Source organism: Equus przewalskii, chromosome 1 (assembly GCF_037783145.1).
Source record: "Equus przewalskii isolate Varuska chromosome 1, EquPr2, whole genome shotgun sequence".
Classification (NCBI taxonomy): Eukaryota; Metazoa; Chordata; class Mammalia; order Perissodactyla; family Equidae; genus Equus; species Equus przewalskii.
The window spans coordinates 47968930-47989709 of NC_091831.1; the positions used below are offsets into that span (position 1 = coordinate 47968930).

General features: G+C 41.3%; 1 protein-coding gene across 1 annotated transcript; it reads right to left on the reverse strand.

Moving 5' to 3' along the window:
* Positions 1–19537: 19537 nt before the first annotated feature.
* Positions 19538–20578, reverse strand: LOC103550050 (uncharacterized). The gene has a single exon (XM_070619843.1). The coding sequence runs from the start codon at positions 20576–20578 to the stop codon at positions 19538–19540; it is 1041 nt and encodes a 346-aa protein (XP_070475944.1).
* Positions 20579–20780: the final 202 nt, after the last annotated feature.

Sequence of the window (20780 nt, forward strand, 5' to 3'; positions counted from 1 at the left end):
ATGGTGATGGCCTGTCCTGGGGACAGACCTTTATTTTTAAATTTCTTTTAGGCAGTTAGGGGGGAATGATCGAATGTTCTTCCTGAGCCTTCTGAGGCTTTATTGTCTTCAGCTCGAAAGTGGCGCATCTTGAGGCAGCCTGCCCTGAACCCCATCACTACCCTCAGTAGATACAGGCAGCGTTCCTCAGTCTACTGGGTGGGGACATATCTTAACTCTCAGTTAGTTCCATGCTAGCCTGGCCTCTCTTAGGAGTTCATCTTTAAACTTTCTACAAAAGGAAAACTGGTTAATACACGGTCATTTTCCCTTTCTCTCAGGAACATCATTAAGGACTCATATTTCTCTGACATGTTTGGGAGCTTTCAACGCGCTCTGTGCTGTAGCGATTGGACGGGAACCCTCAGCAGTGCACGAGTGGAGATTCAGCTGCATTTTCAGATAGAGAACTTCTATTACTCAGGCAATCTTGAGGATTAAATGCCCTATAGTCACCAATTTATATACATAGATAGAATCTGCTCTCAGTCATAAAATGACAGTGGCTGCTTATCACCCACATAATCCCCCTGGATCAGTAAACCAGCCAGGAACAGAGTCTAAGAAACTTCTGCCCTTCAGACCAAAGTGCCTGGATGTAAACTCTGAGGAGACAGTACCCTAGATTCAGAGCTCTGGTTTGATTTAACTTTAATTCTTTTTATAAAAGGAAATCCATCATTTTCCTCCAAAGAACTTCAATAGCTATCTGGCTAACTAAGAAACCTTACTGACAGTTATAGAGCAACTAATATGAGAGTAGCCATGGAGGCACCGACACAATTGAATCATTATAATCTTTGCTGACAAACAAAATTCTAGAAAGGGTGCTCTTGCCTTTGAGTAGTTACAATTAATCTGCAAGCCTTGAGGCTGGAGGAGCTGAGAGGTATTTGCAACTATCACAAAAGAAACAGAAAATAATTGGCTGTCCCCTTATTCCTCCTCTGGCTCACTCTTTAAATTTTTACTACCTAGGCAAAAATGGTATTCTGAATATTGAGAGGCTTTATCTCATGGGGATGAGTTAAAACTTTCTGATAATGTTGTGGGAGCCTGGAATTGGCCACCCCAAGATATGTCTCTTTGGCATGATGATTATTTGAGGCTGGTTCCTTTGCAGACAGGAAAGCAACTGAAAAGTAGAATTCACTTACCCTTTGTAAGAGACACTTGCATTGTATAGGAACTCTCCATCTGTAAAGATATCTCCCTCTCTGTGCCAGGAAGAACGGGGATGGCCTTATCTCTAGAACCTCCTATCAATACAGAATGCAAGGACTTAAATCTGCATAATAATCTTATTCCTGTTTCTGGTAACCTCCTGTAACTGACTCTCCCCACCTCCAACATCCTCCTTTGTCTTTAGATATTTAAGGTGGAGGCTTCAGCCATTTTGACAAGTTGCTCAGCCTGCCTGACCTCTCCCATGTATACATGTTATAAAGCTTTGTTTAATTTTCTCCTGCTATTCTGTCTCATGTGAATTTAATTCATTCTCCGGCCAGAAGAACCCAGAGAGGGTAGAGGAAATGTCTTCCTCCCCTACAATGTTATGAAAATATCTATTATTAAGTTGTCATAAGTTTGGAATAAATAGGATCAGCCTAAACTTATTGTTCTGTCTTCTAAGTCGATCCCTACCATTTTCATCAGCTAAAAACTTCACACGGTACATGGATTTAATCTACACAGAGAGACAGATTTTTAAATATAGGACACAAAAAGAATCAACATTATAGAAAAAAATGGTCTGTGGTAGTCAAACCACTAAGACATCTGCTTGTCATTAAAAGTACCATAGGCAGCTGGAAACATTCCCTCTGGAAATCAAGTCCAGGATAATGGAAGATCAGGTACAAAAGCTAACGATAGGTAGCAAAAGCTTTGGAAGAAAATTAAAAGTTACAGATGTTTTTTCAAATGAAATCCTGGTAGAACAAACTTAGCACCAATTTTTGATAATAAAAACTCAGCAAAGTATGAAGACAAGGGGAGTTCCTTTACATGGCAAAGATAGCTGCTAAACACCTAGAGCAAACTGAATAAGAATAGAGCGGAGGCGTCCTTTTGAAGTCTCTGAGAAGAGGGCTGCTGTCCTGCTTGACCAACTTGAGTGGAAGGTCCTCGGCGGTATAGGAAGAAGAAAGGATGGGAAGGGAAAGAGGGGGAGAAGAAAGGAAGAGAGAGGCGGGGCGGAAAAGGCAAGGAGGAAAGAGAGAAGGGAGGAAAGAGCATAAGGATTGGGGGGAAGAACAGCATCAATTTTTGCAAATAGTGTAATTTGCTACACAAAAAATGCAGGAGACTCTATAGACCAAAAATTAAGAAGAAGAAAGGAAGTTCTGAATGTTTGCTAAACACAAAATGCACAAAAAAAGAAAAGTCAATTACATTCCTATATATAAATCACAAAAAATTAGAAAATGTAATTTTTAAAAAATACCATTTAAACTATTTAAAGTAACCTATAAAGTACTCAGAAATAAATCTAGCAAAAGATGTGCCAGAATTTTATTGAGAAAAATACAAAACTCTATGGAAGGACTTGAAACATGTATTTATGGCGGCAAGACTCAATATCTTACAGATGGCACGTATTACCAAATTAGTCTATAAATTCAATACAATTCCAGTCAAAGTCTAACAGGCTTTTTCATGCAACTTGACAATCAGCTCCTAAAATTTATACAGAGGTGACCAGCCAATTATAAGCAAAAAGCAATTTTGGGAAAAAAGGACAATGTAGATGACTCAGTGTATCATATATAAAGACATTACACAGGAATAGTAATTAAGACATTACAGTAGTTGCCAAGAATAGACAATTAGAACAATGCAACAAAATAAAGAGCCCAGAAACAAATTCTTGCTTAATGGACACAAGATTACATAATATAGCAGAGATAACATGGCAAATCAAGGGGAGGTAGGTGGACTATTCAATAAAAGATGCTGGAACAGTTAGTTAATCTGTAAATGTTAACAGTGCTCAACAATGTCTAATTTTCCTCTCTTTCCGGACAGACTGAAGTCCACACTTCCACACTACCTTGCACCACCTTGGCCTACCGTGTTCAGGCCACCTGACAGGTTATGGCACTGACCTGTGCGCGGAAGTGATGTGAACAGCAGGAGTGAGACGGTCCCTGCATTCTCTTCTGCAGCACTGACAGAGGCTGTGTATTCAGGAAGAAAATGGCAGAGCTACTCCTTCCTGGGTCTTTGAGAGACTTGTGGAGCAGAGAAGCAACTGAGCCCACCCCACCCTCAACTGGCAGCCAATGTTAGACACTTAGAAACAAGAAACAAATCTTTGTTGTGTTAAGCCACTGAGATTTAGAGCTTAATTCGTTACTGCAGCATGATTAGCTTATCCTGACAATGCAATTATCCTATAGAAAAAAATAAAACTAGATCCCTACCTCAGGCCAAAGTGGATTTTAATTTAATTCAGACTTAAACATGAAAAGGAAAAATTTGAAAAAGTGTTAGAAGAAAATACACAAAGGATACCCTTATGACCTCAGGGCATAGAGGATTTCTTCTTTTTTTTTTTTTAACTCATCCAATTTATTCATTGGATGACATATTCTTTTTTGTTTTTTATTTTATTGAGGTCACATTGATTTATAACACTACATAAATTTCAGGTGTACATCATTATATTTTGGCTTCTGTATAGACTGCATCATGTTCACCACCAAAAGTCTAGTTTCCATCCATCACCGTACATATCTGCCCCTTTACCCCTTTTACTTTCCACCCACCGCTTTCCCCTCTGGTAACCACCAGTCTATTTTCTGTATCTATACGTATGCTTGTTTATCTTCCACATAGGAGTGAAATCAAAAAGTATTTCTTTCTTTGTCTGACTTACTCATTTAGCATAATACCCTCAAGGTCACCCATGTCATCACAAATGGGACTATTTCCTCTTTTTTTATAGCTGAGTAGTATTCCATTGTTTATATATACCACATCTTCTTTATCCATTTATCTGTTGATGGGCACTTAGGTTGCTTCCAGGTCTTGGCTATTGTGAATAATGCTGCAATGAACATAGGGGTTCATATATCTTTTCAAATTAGTCCTTTCATGTTCTTTGGATAAACACTCAGAAATGGAATAGCTGTATCATATGGTATTTCTATTTTTAATTTTTTGAGAAATTTCCGTACTCTTTTCCATAGTGGCTACACCAGTTTGCATTCCTACCAGCAGTGTATGAGGGTTCCCTTTTCTCCACATCTTTTCTAGTACTTATTTCTTATCTTTTTACTAATAGCCATTCTGATGGGTGTGAGGTGGTATCTCACTGTAGTTTTGATTTGCATTCCCCTAATAACTCACGATGTGGAGCATCTTGTCATGTGCCTGTTGGCCATCTGTATACCGTCTTTGGAAAAATGTCTGTTCATATCCTCTGCCCATTTTTTGCTCAGGTTGTTCATTTTTTTGTTCTTGATTTGTATGAGTTCTTTATATATTCTGGAAATTAACCCCTTATAAGGTATGTGATTTGCAAGTATTTTCTCCCAGTTGGTGGGTTGTTTTCCTTTCTTTTTTTTTTTTTTTTTGAGGAAGATTAGCCCCGAGCTAACATCTGCGGCCAATCCTCCTCTTTTTTTTTGCTGAGGAAGACTGGCCCCGAGCTAACATCCGTGCCCATCTTCCTCTACTTTATATGTGGGACGCCTACCACAGCATGGCTTGCCAAGTTGCGCCATGTCCGCACCTGGGATCTGAACCAGAGAACCCTGGGCCATCGAAGCAGAACTGAAGGTGCGCACTTACTGCTGCACCACCAGGCTGGCCCCATGTTTTTTGTTTTGTTGATGGTTTCCTTTGCCCTGAAGAAGCTTTTTGGTTTGATGTAGTCCCATTTGTTTACTTTTTCTATTGTTTCCCTTGCCTGAGGAGATGATATTCAAAAAGATACTGCTAAGACTGATGTCAAAGAGACTACTAGCTATGCTTTCTTCTAGGAGTCTTATGATTTCGGGTCTTACATTCAAGGCTTCAATCCATTTTGAGTTAATTTTTGTGTATGGTGCAAGATAATGGTCTACTTTCATTCTTTTGCATGTGGCTGTCCAGTTTTCCCAACACCGTTTATCAAAGAGACTTTCCTTTCTCCATTGTATGCTCTTGGCTCCCTTGTCGAAAATCAGCTGTCCATAGATGTGTGGGTTTATTTCTGGGCTCTCAATTCTGTTCCATTGATCTGTGTGTCTGTTTTTGTGCCAGTACCATGTTGTTTTGATCACTTTAGCTTTGTAGTATATTTTGAATTCAGGGAGTGTGATATCTCCAGCTTTGTTCTTTTTTCTCAAGATTTCTCTGGTTATTTGGGGTCTTTTGTTGTTCCATATAAATTTTAGGTTTCTTTTGCTCTATTTTCATGAAGAATGTTGTTGGGACTTTGATAGAGATTGCATTGAATGTGTAGGTTCTCTTAGGTAATATGGACATTTTATCTATATTTATTCTTCCAATCAATTTTCTTAAACAAAATAAAAGAAAACTCAAACCATAACAAAAGAGATTGAAAAATCTGATTACATTAAAATTTTAAAACTTCTCTACAACAAAAAACACTATAAACAAAGTAAAAAAACAAACTACAATTTGGGGAAGATATTTGCAACCCATATAACTGAAAAAGACTAGTATCTAGTATACATCAAAGTGTATAAAACAATAATATATCATACCTTGAATAAAGAATATATTTATATTCTAATAAATATAAGTATATACATTATTTATAAATTATATATATTATATGATTAATAAAAATAAATATAATATTTAACTAAATAAAGCAGATGCTAATGCTTGTGATCAGGGAAACCACTTAAAAGGTGTTACTTGTGGCCTGCCTGATAACCTGCTCTGCTCCTTAGTGCTGCTCAATACTGGAGCTCTATGGACCAACCTTTTTTTTCTTTGCTAGGGAAGATTTACCCTGAGCTAACATCTGTTGCCAATCTTTCTCTCTTTTATTATTTTTTTTCTCTCCCTAAAGCCCCAGTACATAGTTGTACATTCTAGATGTAAGTCCTTCTAGTTCTTATGGGAGCTGCCACCACAGCATGGCTGCTAACAGACGTGTGGTGTGGTTCCATGCCTGGGAATTGAACCCAGGCCGTCAAAGCAGAGTGTGCCAAACTTTAACCACTAGGCCATCAGGGCTGGCTCCCTTTTTTTTTTTAATCCAGTCATTTCTTATTTCTCCTAGGAATTTTTTTCCCTAATGAGATGATAAACTCTCAAGGCAGGAATTGAAATCTGCAACCCACATCTTATTCTGTCTGCAGGCGGTTTTGGCTTACCTGGCATGATGCTTTTTCAAAGATTTAATTTGAATGTCTCTAAGTGAAGTTGTCAAGCTCCTCTACTCACTAGAGACCCCACCATTCTCTACAGTCTTATTTTTAGCCCAACTCACATATTTGTTAACTGCCTGATCTCTGTATGCATTTGAGTTATGACTTCTGCCTCTGGGCAGTGGTTAGCCTTCATTTTTTTAATTGATGTCTATAAAGTCACTAATGGCCAGACACTGTGCTATTTGCTGGAGCAACACAAATAAAACAACGCCCCTGCCTTTGTTGGAGCTCAAAGCCTATTAGAGACAGACATAGAAATAAATTATAAAGCTAGTGAATGCAATTAGCATTACATACAAGGTAACTCCAATAGCTAGGAGAAACTGAGTAAGGCCAAGGTAGGGGGGTGGAGGGGGATATAGTGGAGGCTGTTTGTAAAGGCTCCTTAGAGAAGGTGATACCTGAGCTACATTTTGAAAAATAAATTCCCAAGCAATCGAAAGGAAATGGGCATGCCTGGCAGAGTAAAACTCATGTAAAATCAGAGGCAAGAAACAGGTGAGCAAGTATGGGGAACATAAGTTTGAGGGGGTGATGGGAGATAAGACAGTGCCTCAATTGCAAGGGCCTTGTGTGATTGTAGGGAAAACGGTGGCTCTAACATTTATTAAATGAGTGACTTTGGACAAATTACTTAAGCTTTGTGAGCCTCAGCTTCCTCAAGAGTCAAGTACAGATAATATTTTCTCCCAGTGTTCTAATGAGAATTTCATGTGATAATGTTTCGTTAAGTTCTTAGCACAGCACCTAGCACACGAGACGCTATCAGGAAATGTTAGTTTAATCTGAAGTATAGGGCAGTGCCCAGGCCTTTTGGTCACTTTGATGGGCTTTCTGTGGAGATCTATAATCGTGTTTCTTCTTAATGCTTATCTGCATTTTCTAAATTTTCAATGATGAACACATATGGCTTTCATAATTAAAGCTTTTAAAATAATGCATGACTTTTTTGGTAGACATAGACAAGCTTATCTTAAAACTTACGTAGAAAGGCACAGAAGTTAAAATTGGTAAAAACAATTTTTGAAAATAAGAATAAAGTTGGAAGAATCACTCTAAATGTCAAGGCTTACTACATGGCTGCAATTATCAAGAGAGTATGGTATTGGCAAAGGGCTGGACACACAGATCAATGGAACAGAACAGAGAACCCAGAAATAGACCCACACAAATGTGTCAAACTGATTTTTAACAAAAGCGCAAAAGCAATTCAGTGGAGGAAGGGTAGCCTTTTCAACAAATGGTACTGGAGCAATTGGACATCCAGACATCCGTAGGCAAAGAAGAAAAAAGAAGAGCCTCAACCTAAATGTCGTGTCTTATACAAAACAATTAAAATGCGTCACAGAATCAAATATAAAACATAAAACTATAAAACTTTCAGGAGAAAATCTTCAGCGCTTAGAGTTTGGTGATGAGATTTTAGACTTGACACCAAAAGCACCAAGCATAAAAAGAAAAGATGATCAATTGGACCTCATCAAAATTTAAAATTTTTGCTCTGAAAAAGACCCTGTTAAAGGATGAAAAGACAAGTTATAGACTAGGAGAAAATATTTGCAAACCACGAATCTGACACAGGACTTGTACCTACAGAATATAAACAACTCTCAAAACACAACAGTAAAAAAGAAAAGAAAAGCCTATCCAATTAGAAAGTGGGCAAAAGACATAAATAGACATTTCACCAAAGAAGCCACAGAGATGGTAAATAAGTACGTGAAAGACATTCGATATCATTAGCCATAAGAGAAATGCAAGTCAAAACCATAATGAGACATCATTATGCACCTGTCAGAATGGCTAAAATAAAAAATAGTGAAATACCAAGTGCTGGTAAAGATGAGGAGAAAGTGGATCAATCATACATTGCTGGTGGGGATGTGAAATGATATAGCCACTTTGAAATATAGTTATGCAGTTTTTTAAAAATGGAACATTCACTTACCGTATGACCCAGCAATCATACTCCTAGGCATTTATCCCTGAAGAATAAAAGCCTACAGTCACATACCAAAAAAAACACGCACGTGAATGTCCACAGAAGCTATATTAGTCAAGAGTTCTCCAGAGAAAGAGAACCAATTGGAGATGAGAGAGAGAGAGACTGGTTGATTTTAAGGATTTGGCTCATGCAGTTGTGGGAGCTGGCAAATCCAAAATCTGCAGGGCAGGCCAAGCAGGCTGGAGAATGAGGGAAGAGCTGATTTTGCAGCCTTGAGTTCAAAGGCAGTCGTCTAGTGGCAGAATTTCTTCCTCCTTGGGGTATCTCAATCTTTTCTCTTAAGACCTTCAATTGATTGGATGAAGCCCACTCACATTATAAAGGGTAATCTACTTTACTCAAAGTCTACTGATTTAAATGTTAAGCACATCTAAAAAATACCTTCACAGCAACATCCAGACCGGTGTTTGATCACACAACTGGGCACATAGTCTAGCCAAATTAACTATGACACCAGCTTTTTTTGAGAGCTAAAAATGGAAACAACCCAAATATGCTTCAACAGGTTAATGGCTAAACAAACTGGTACATCCATACCATGGTATACTACTCAGCGCTATAAAGGAGAAAAGTATTGATGCAATAACAACCTGGATGGATCCCAAAGGTATTATGCTGAGTCAAAAAAAAAGCACGCATAGGGGCTGGCCCCGTGGCCGAGCGGTTAAGTTCGCACGCTCCGCTGCAGGCGGCCCAGTGTTTCGTTGGTTCGAATCCTGGGCGTGGACATGACACCGCTCATCAAACCACGCTGAGGCAGCGTCCCACATGCCACAACTAGAAGGACCCACAACAAAGAATATACAACTATGTACCAGGGGGCTTTGGGGAGAAAAAGGGAAAAAATAAAATCTTTAAAAAAAAAAAAAATGCATAGTACCATCCAAAGGGACTACGTGTTTCCGTTTATATTTAAATAACAAAATTATATAAATGGAAAACAGATTGGTGGCTAGCAGGAGTTAGGAATGGTGAGAGGGGATGGGTGTGGCTATAAAGAGTTAGTAGGATGGAACAGTTCTATATCTTGATTGTGGTAGTGCTACACAAATCTACAAACATGATAAAATTGCATAAAATTATACACACATGTGCATGCAAAATTGGTAAAATCTGAATAATCTCAGGGCCGGCCCCATGGCATAGTGGTTAAGCTGGCGTGCTCCACGTCAGAGGCCCAGGGTTCACAGGTTCAGACCCCAGGCACAGACCTAGCACCACTCATCAAGCCGTGCAGTGGTGGTATCCCACATACAAAATAGAGGAGGATTGGCACAGATGTTAGCTCAGGGACAATCTTCCTCAAGCAAAAAGAGTAAGATTGATAACAGATGTTAGCTCAGGGCAAATCTTTCTCACACACACAAAAAATCTGAATAATCTCTGTAGATTGTACTAATGCCATTTTCTTAGTTGTGATGTCATACTGTGGTTATGTAAGATGTTACCATTGGGAGAAATTGGGTGAAGGATACACGAGACCTCCTTCTACATGGTTTTTCAAAATCCTGTGAATTTACAATCACTTCAAATTAAGAAGTTTAAAAAGTGCATGAGTTTGAAATTGTTTTTTCTTCTTATTTTCAGTTTGTACCTAACCAAACAAATTATTCCCTGGTATCTGTGAGTTGCTCACTGTACTTTGATTACATTATACAGACTTTCTATTAGCGATGTTTTCCTCCATTTTAAGAATGCATGGGCCTCTGAATGTTTCTCCAAAACCTTTATAAGACTGTTTATGGTTAGTCCTATTTGTAGACGCCAACAGAAGCTTCTCACCACAAATCCCTGTTCTGCAGGTCTACCCATTGCCTAAACTTACCTAATGTTGATCCTTTATGAATTCTTATAACATACTGAGGGACTCTGTTAAAATAGAAATGTCTTCCCTTGCAAGGCTATGAGTGGCCCTTATCAGGGTCAGTGTGCAGTCAGGACATGGTAATTGAGTCCCACTCTCCCTACCCAAGATATGTCTACAAAATCCTGGTGTTGTCTCTTGAGGGCACTGACCTCGTTTTTCATGCCTTCAAAGTGAAATTCCTCTTCAGAACCAGACAGCGTCTAGAAAGGAATTGACAAGCAACCCTCATTGCCATGACTGACAGGGCAACCTTTGCCAAATGCAAAACAAAATCATTTGCAGAGGTTCTGCTGCTGTGTTCATGCTTCACTCAGCCACGGCCACCTGAGGACAAAAGAGACATTGAGAGGCTGGCCAGTGACTGAGTGGTTAAAGTTCTGTGTGCTCCACTTCGCATTCCAGGTTCACAGGTTCAGATCCTGGGTGCAGACCAGCTCCACTCTTTGGCTATGCTGTGGCAGTATCCCACATACAAAGCAGAGGAAGATTGGCACAGATATTCACTCAGGGCTAATCTTCCTCAAGCCAAAAGAAGAGGAGGATTGGAAATGGATGTCAGCTCAGGGCAAATCTTCCTCAGACAAAAACAAAACAAAACAAGAGACATTGCAGCATGATGGAGCTGGCCACATTCTTAGCCTCGTTGTCCTTGCACAGCCTGAGGAGAGCCCAGTGTTGGTGTTCATAGTTCATGTACGCACTTGTGCCTGCTCCTCCACGGTGACGTCACTGAGTCAGCTCCCCTTGCACATTTACGCACGAATGACTCAGGTCCCCTGGATCCTTCTCTTCTTTTACTCCTGACTTCCCACTCACATAGTGAGAGAGGCAGGTGATTTCCTCTGGCTGACTTGGTGTTCAGCAATAACTATGGAGTGAAATTGGTCTGTGCTGGGCAACTGAGCCACACAAACCAGCAGGTGCAGGGAGAGAACAACAAGCCTGGAAGACCAAGATTCCTCTCCAGATCGATTCCTTGCACACAGTGGAACTGCAGTAATGACTACTAATCCAGTGCTAGCTGAGGGGCACAAAAGCTTTGACATCAAGGGAACTGTAGGGGAGGAAGACATTTCCTCTACCCACTCTAGGTCTTTCTGGCTAGACAACGAATTAAATTCACATGAGACAGAATAACAGGAGAAAATTAAACAAAGCTTTATAACGTGTATACATGGTAGAGGCTCAGGAAAACTGAGCCACTCGCCAAAGTGGCAGAAGCTCTCACTTTAAATACCATCCTCAGCTAAAGACAAAGGAGGGTGTTGGGGGTGGGGGGAGTCGGTTATAGAAGATTACCAGAAAAGCACAGTAAACAAGAGTAAGATTATTACGCAGATTTAAGTCCTTGCCTTCTGCATTGATAAGAGTTTCTAGAGATAAAGTCATCCCCCCTTCTTCCTGGTGCAGAGAGGGAGACACCTTTACAGATGGAGATTTCGCTTACAAATGTAAATGTCTCTTAACAAAGGGTAACTTCTACTTTTCAGAATTTCTCTCACGTCTGCAGTTTTTAAAAGTAATCATCCCAAAATAATCCACATGCCAAAGAGACATATCTTGGAGTGGCCAATTCTAGTCCCCCACAGAGCCAAGTGCCCTAGGCAGAGGGCAGAGGGATGGTGATAAAAGGAGCCAGCTAAGATTAAATTATGAGTAAGCGCCAGGATCAAATTACAAGATTAATTTCAAATGGTAATAAAAGTTTGTAAGTTCCCAGGTGAGTTTTCTGAAAATGTAAATTGATATGCATTTACATATCTTATATATATGCATATGATTCCCCAATTAGATTGTAAGTTCCTTAGAAGTAGGACCCCTAGAGTATCTGGTATAGTTTGCTGCATGTACCGACATCAATAAATTAGAGAAATTTGCTCAGTACCTAGTCTGTGTTCTTTTGCATATGCAAATTCATTCAGTTTAATCCTCACAACAATGCCTTAGCACACCTTATTATCTGCATTTTCCAGACATAGAAAGACACTCAGAAGAGTTTTAGTGACATGCTCAGAGATTTACAGGTAATAAGTGGGAGGACTAACATTGAAACACAGGTCTGTGTGTCTAACCTTAAGACCATGTTCTTTCAACAACACCAACCAGTCTCCCAAATATTTATTCATTTAATTTCATTTCAATCATGTGTGAAATGTGTACGTATATATATTTTAAATGCCTAAGGTAGGGGCAAGCCCAGTGGCACAGCAGTTAAGTTTGCACGTTCCGCTTCTCAGTGGCTCAGGGTTTGCCAGTTTGGGTCCCGGGTGCGGACATGGCACCGCTTGGTAAATGCCATGCTGTGGTTGGCATCCCATGTATAAAGTAGAGGAAGATGGGCACGGATGTTAGCTCAGGGCCAGTCTTCCTCAGCAAAAAGAGGAGGATTGGCAGTAGTTAGCTCAGGGCTAATCTTCCTCAAAAAAATAAATAAATAAATAAAATGCCTAAGGTAACCAAAAGTAAATCTTTACTAACCAGCACATACCTAAAGAAGTAGGATAGGTTCATGATTATAGTTCTAATGACAAAAAAATTTCCTTAAGTGCTTTCCGAATCAAGAAATATTAAGCTCTGTGCTATATCATTTTAGTGTCAATTGAAAATGGGCAGTCCTGGTACAATAATTCTTGATGGAGAAGATAATTTGTCTATAGTGCTTCCCAACATAAAAAATGATAATACTAGTAGGAGTGAGAGAAGAGAGGAGAAAGGGAAAAACTGAGAAGAGGAAAGAAAGAAAGGTTGATTCTGGGTTGGTTTCAGAAATATCCAGTTTTCAGAGCACTGTGAGGTTATGTCAAAGTCTGAACCACAGCAACTGCCAATTACAAAAATATTTTGGTGACATCTCACATCTTGCAGGTAGTACTAGGGACTTTGTGCTGGAGGACAACACAGGCTCTTTGTGTCAGCAACATTAGTTACAAACCCTATCCCATGCAAAATTTTTACTTCTATCCACCAAGCAATTTCAGGGGCATTTTTTTAAATGAAAGGATAATATAAAACAAAAATATCTGACACAGCTTCTAAAATAGAGCATTAGAGCTAAAGGTTAATGTAAAATATGAAGTGAATTGCATTAGCTGCTTCAAATGTTGAACTTTACCTGAGCCCTGTACTCCTGGAAAACAGGGATGGTCAAGAAATACCACCACCACCATCACCACATTTTTGTATTTCAGAAAACAGCTTACTGCAAAGAACCTTCCAAATATGACTTACAGAAGATCCATGGATGACCCCTCTGTTTATCTATGATAAGGTCAGCCAGCCACAGACCCTCCAAATTCCTGCTTTTTGTCTTATAAATGATTATAAGTTGAACTGTCCGTCTCATTGAATACTCTGGACAAAATGTCCGCTAACTTCACTAGACCAAACTTTCAGGCTCCTCTCCTTCCCCCAGGCTCCTGAACTTTGGCCCATCCTTGAATACAGATCAAAACCCTCTTAACAGCCTCTCCTGAGAATCGGCTGACCAGAAAAAAAGACTTTTTCTGCTCAACTGTCTAATCACACTACCTACTCACCCCATGCCTCACATCTAGTTCTTTCTAGCCTTCTTTACTCTTCTCTACAAAAAAAAAACAAAAGAAAACAAAGCAAAAAAACCCTTTCTGCCTGGCCTTCAAGAAACTTGTAGATAATGCAAGGGAGCAGAATTTGCCACCCAAAACACATCTCTTTGGCTTGATTACATTTAAGAACAAAAGAATCAGAGGGAAACTTTGAATTTCCCCCTAACTGCCTAAAAGAATTTAAGATAGAAGGCCTGTTCCAGGAAGGAGCTCTCACCATAGATAACTATAATGCAATATGAACTACGTGTGGTAGACGGAGGAACCTAGCAAGGCCCATTTGATCAAAGTCCTCTCCATGTCCCATTGTCTCCACATGGCATGGCAAACATTTGTTTACCAAACATTTGCTTTTCCACCTCCATGTGAATTGCTTTCCTTCCCTTTGTAGTCCGAAACCACTACCCCAAACATCCTCTTTGTCTTTAGCTGAAGATGGTATTTAACATGGTAGCTTCAGCCATTTTGGTGAGTTACTCAGTTTTCCTGGGTTTCTCCCATGTATACACATTATTAAACTTGTTTGATTTTTCTCCTTTTATTCTGTCTCATGTCAATTTAATCCTTAGACAAGCCAGAAGAACCTTAGAAGGGTAGAGCAAAATTTCTTCCTCCCCTATAATATTATACTCAGAGTTCTCCTGCTGTAAGACTCCTTTCCTCCTGATGTAATAGGCCCCTCCCCCAATTGCAATAGTCATTTTCAATTCAAGGCTTTCCCTACCTGAGACTTGATTTGTTTTGTATTTGACATTGCCTAAAGATATGGTTTCTAATATTTTTTAGGAGTATATTTCTCCTCAGTCATAATTGCTTTTATTTATGATTTCTCTTTTATGAATCTTAAGTATTCATCCCTAATTCAGAAGCCACATAGGCAGAGCGATCAAACTCTCTAGGGTATTAAGAAGCTTCCCACATACGTGTTAGGTTAAAATGGAAATGAATAGGTAGGAGGGCTGCTTCCATATGCAAACACTTCCAGATAATCAATTCTGTTCTAATATCTTGCTGGCTGCAGAATCACAGCTTCTGGGGCCATTTAATTCACTTCCAGCTAATGCCTGGGGTGCCAGTGCATAACAAAGGCAAAAGAAGAAGGAGATCAAACTAAAATATTTCATTAGATCACAGCAAGATCACAGCCAACTCCAAGCTTCACAGAGCATCTCTGTCATCTTATCCCTGGACTGGCCCAAATAAAAGGTTTGCAAGTGTTTACAAACTATCAGCTTTGTACTCTCGAAAACATTTATGTTATCATCTGAGGTTCAACGACTTTATTTTCAAAAACAAAAGTGAGGCTATGTAGACTGGCAAAGGATCTTTTTTGACTTGTGAATTTAGTAATAGGTAAAGGTACATGTAAGTTAAAAAACTGGGGACTGGTCCCGTGGCCGAGTGGTTAAGTTCGCACACTCTGCTTTGGCGGCCCAGGGGTCTCTGGTTCGGATCCTGGGCGCGGACATGGCACCGCTCATCAAGCTATGCTAAGGCGCCATCCCACATGCCACAACTAGATGGACCCACAACTAGAGTATACAACTATGTACTGGGGGGACTTGGGGATAAAAAGCAGAAAAAAAAAAAAAAGATTGGCAACAGTTGCTGGCTCAGGTGCCAATCTATAAATTAAAAGAAAATTGTAAATCACATTTAATTATGCATATCTAATGAACTGCTCACCGAAATCATAGCCAACTTTAAACATCCATGGTACGTAGTATCCACAGTCATAGAGTGCTTTTGCCAGCTTCTTGCTCGGAAGTTTCCGGTGCACACTGTCATGGTTACCAGGATCAGTAGTTAGCTGAGAAATATTTAACAACCGGCTCTGGGGGAGGTGGTAGGCCTTGAATTGTAGCACTTGCCAATTTCCACGGTATAAATACTCCAACCATGGCTGATTTCAAGCTATCGATATGACCGTGGCTGGAGTTGAGGAAGAGATGCTCAGCAACACACCGTACGGATACAATAGATGTAAATAACCTCAGGAGCACATAATAGTAAAATGAGGAAATGATGAGTTTTGAGTATATACAATTTTTGGTTTTAATATAACTTTAACTGTAAGTTTATATAACTTAATTTTTAATAATAGCTGTGTGAAATAGCTTGCAAAATTCCTGTAAATTTACCAGTCAGCTTTTGTACACTGGCACAAGCTGGTACCAGTATAAACCAGTGAGTCAAGGATGCTTCCATAACTATGGCCACAACCCGTGGAGGACTAGGTACCATTAGTTAAGACAAAGTATTTGGGTCACAGAAACTTAAGGGATTTCACTGATCAAAAGGCATATACTATCTGTGGTGGGTTGAGTGGCAGCTCCCAAAAGATATCCAACTGGAAACTGTGAATGTGGTCTTATTTGGAAAAAGGGTCTTTGCTGTTGGAATTAAGTTTAGGATCTCCAGATGAGATCATCCTGGATTATCAGGGTGGGCCCTAAATCCAACGACCAGTGTCTTTATGAGAGAAGACAAAGAGACAGGGAAGAAGGCCATGTTAAGATGGAGGGAGAGATTGGAGTGTACCATCTACGAGCCAATGAATAAGCTAGGAGAGAGAGAGAGGCATGAAACGGTTCTCCCTCTGAGCCTCTGGGAGGAACCAGCCCTGCTAACGTTCTGATTTAGGACATCTGGCCTCCAGAACTGTGAGAGAATAAATTTCTGTTGTCTTAAGCCAAGTTTGTAGTAATTTATTTGATAGCCTTAGGAAACTAATATACTACTTCGTGACAATTAGTCCTGGTCAAACTGGACTCAAAGAAAGAGGCTTTCAAGATTTTAAAAGCTATAAAATAATAATTTGGAAAATTATGTAATACTGTAACCATGTACAGTCATAGTGGAGGAGGCAGGTGACGTTTAAAGGGAAAGATAGTTTATTGCTAGCATTCTTCTTTGTCCTAAAAAGTCATGTCATATCTTAATAATCCTTATAGATCAGTCATGGCCAGACTCCCTGGTGACCCAGACATAACCTTAAAAGCGCCAACAGCCAGAGCTTATTCACCAGATGGAAGAAACAGATGTTCTTAAATTTCTCAGCTATCCCCTTGTTTTTATCTCCAGAGGGTTTGCTCCTGTTTAACAGAATATTCTAATTCTATTAACTGGGGACAAAACTGTAATATGTGAACATCTAAGAGACTGGGGAAAGAGTAGCAGATTTGCAATTTTCCCGTTTATTATGATCATTAATCTGACTACATAATTTGTGGAATTTTTCAGTGGAAAATTTCAAGACAGTTACAGAAAAGCATTAAACCAAGCAGGGGCCCTTCTAAGCACAGGGCCTTGCACAACTGCAGAGGTCGCAGGCCCATGAGTCCACCCGTATTAATGGAATATCAAGCCTAGCTACTATGGATTAGAAATTTTGATTCTTGCTCCTAATACACTATTCTCAAAAACATTTTTCTTTTTTTTTTTTAAAGATTTTATTTTTTTCCTTTTTCTCCCCAAAGCCCCCCAGTACATAGTTGTATATTCTTCGTTGTGGGTCCTTCTAGTTGTGGCATGTGGGACGCTGCCTCAGCGTGGTTTGATGAGCAGTGCCATATCCGCACCCAGGATTCGAACCAACGAAACACTGGGCCACCTGCAGCGGAGCACGTGAACTTAACCACTCTGCCACGGGGCCAGCCCCTCAAAAACATTTTTCAGTGTTCTTCTTTCCATTTGGGAATGACCTGCCATATGTTTGTTACAAGTAAATACTGAAATGCATTGAAATTCTTTTTGCATAAATGTCTATAGAAGCTTTATTCACAATCACCAAAAAATGGAAACAACCCAAGTATCTTTCATTGAGTGAATGTAAAACAAACTGGTGTATCCATATAATGGAACACCACCAAAAAGCAACAACATGGATGAATCTCAAAGACATTATGCCCAATGAAAGAAGCCAGCTTCCAGGGGTCACATCATGCATGATTACATTTACGTGACACCTTGGAAAAGGCAAGTTCACTGGGATTTTATATCCATATCTATGTACCATATATCCATATATCATATTCATATTCTATATTATATATAGATAGATAGATATAGATATAGATATATCTCCAAATAAATTTCTCTTAAAAAGTGCTTTAAAAGAAACTTTCATCTGGGTTTCTGCCAGAAACATTGCTTTGGGGCTCTGCCACACCGGTCCTGGTATTCTGTGGGCCTATTTTTCCACCTGTAAAACAAGCTCAGTCCAGAGCAGTGATTTTTCATTCATTTTTCTCCGCAGGTGCATCCCTGGGCACTCGCTTTCTGGAAGTGGGGCAGGGGCATGTTTGGAGAGAAAGAACATTCAACCTCCGCTGGGCTCTGGACCCCCAGCTCTGCGTCAACAGGAGCAGTTGTGCCTTTGTTTTCCTCATATATTGTTTGTCTCAATTAAAGCAGCTGGTCCTAAGCGACACCCCCAGGTACCTGGGGAGTTTGAACAATTCAAGATTCCAGGCCCTAGTCATGGGGCCAACTCGTTTGTCCCTCGGGCAAGTGTCCCCCTGGCTCTTGGTGGATATCCAGACTGATGGACTGATTCCAATGGTCAGTGATGCTAAACAAGACATTTAAGGTGGAGCTGGAATCATGCTCCTTGCTTCACAACCCTTGGACACACATGGATTAACACAATGGGAACTCTAAAAAGGCTAAGTCTAGGCTTGCCCTGCCAGAGGGTACAATAGGACCTTAAACATTTTTCCCCCTTACAGGATGATTTTTCGGAAGAATGCTTTGTAAACAATAAAGAGCTGTGCACGGATGGGGAAAAGGCTGTCGTGAGGATGAGTGCTGACCACAGACCAGCAGCGCACAAGAGCGTCATTCATAACAAGAGCCACCCTTAACTCTAAGCATGCACCATGTGCCGGGCAGGCTGCTAGTGATTGTTCAACCCTCACAATGACCCCATGAGAGAAGGGCTGCCATTGCTTGGACTCGTGAGGAAACTGAACCTCCAAGAGGTCCCAGGTCCCATGAGGGGAGGTGACAGAGGTGACAGCTCACAGCTCCAACCTTCCGAGCCAAGGCCTGTAAGAGGAAATCTTGAGGCCTGACATCAGGCCTGCTCTCTCAGCATGTGCTCCAGAGAAAGAGACTAAGGCCACTTTTCATCAAAGGCTGGTGGGAGGTCACCAAAGGCACCTTGAGACCTTGCCATTTGGCACAGCACTCAAAAAAATTTTTTTTTATTTTTATATAATGAAATATTTTCTTCATAAACTATCTTATGCCTAAATCCAATCTAGAAACCCAGGGTTGGGCCACTCTGGTTGAAGGTGGGGGTAAGGGTGGCCTGAAGCGCCCAAGGCCCCAGGAGCACCACTTGAAAGCCACTTATCCAGTAGGTTTACACTTACTGTGAGAGGTATGGGAGGTGCCATGAGGCCTAAAGCTCTGGCTTTGGGTTCTAAAGAATGAGGTGAGATTCTGGCTGAGGTGCTCCTGGGTAGTCGGCCTGGGGGAGAGCTGTGGGATTCCAGGCCTGCCACAGGCACTGAGCGCTGCTGGCACGTCCATCTGAGTGGGCACCACCTGCCTCACCTCCTTTCTGGCCAGGCCCTAGCGGTTGTGCCCTGGCACTCCCAGGGTAGGAAACTTATTTTCACCATCTTAGATTTAGTGAGCTTTATTCTTCAAAGATACGGATTATAAGGTTAAAACCTGCAGCCACCCTCCCTTTCTTCTTGCCCTTATAAAAGCCATCATCTGATTTTCTGTTATCAACTAAAGTAGAATGTTCAGGTTCAGATCTTGGTGTAGCGTCAACGGCCGATCCGCGCCTCCCAGCGCCGGAGCCGGGACTGGTCAGGATGGCTCCTTGCTTGGCTGCCGTCAAACAGACCTCCTCATAGACGTCAGGGATCACGCCCATCAGGGAGTTGACTATGTGCGCAGTGTGCTTGCCAAACAGCTGGGATTCGTAGTGGATGAGCTGCTCCCGAAAGCCGTTGCTGGGCAAGATGGTGGCTGGCACGGCTTCGCCCAGGCATGGGTATCCAGCAGGGTGGTGGCTGGTGTTTCCAGAGGTGGCAAGGCAGAGCCACAGGCTCACCTCCACACGGTGGGTGCGCTCAGCCATAGGGCCCGGGAAGTCGCAAAGGCCGGTGATGGGTGCCTTGGCCACAGGTACCTGCACGTACTGGATGTCCTTGTATAAGGTGTTCTCTGCCTCCACCGAGACATTGATGACCGTGGCGATCTGGTTGCTGGACATCATGAGCTTGTTGCTGGCGGCCACACTGCTGCTGGTAGACAGGCTTGCTGCTGATCTGTGAGAGGCCATCGGCTGAGGGCTGCCGGAACCGAACAAGGAGGCCACCAAGGCGGAGGGGCAGCGGCCAGCCAGGAGCGAGGGCTGCATCTTTCTGCTGGGCTGAGTCCAGCGAAAACTCTCAACTGTCGGCCACCATGCTCGTTCAGGGAACAGCCGTGCAGCGAAGTCTCGGGAAAGGGTCTGGGGGAGAGAAGATGGGTCACGACCTCGGAGCCACCATTCCCGCTGGCCCGACCTCTGGTTTCCGTGGCAGACGCTCGTTGACTGTGCCTGGTCTTCGGAGAAGCCCCGGCCTGTGCTCCCTGGCCCGGCACTGCCCAGACCCTGGTTCACTCGGTTCCCTGCCCACGATCGCGACCTGCCCCACAGCAGCTCTCGGCGAAAAATCTGCATTGCATTTAGTTGAGCATTTGCAATAAAATTAGGTAATTCCTCCACATTTCTTAAAGGCTTTGAAATACAGTTCACTATTTCCTCTAAGCACAAACAGAGAAAAACCCATCAAGTCTACCATATTAGATACTAAATTCAGGACAAAAACTACTGAGAGTGGGAGTGTCTCGAATTGGAATGGATCCTACAGAAAATGTCCTCT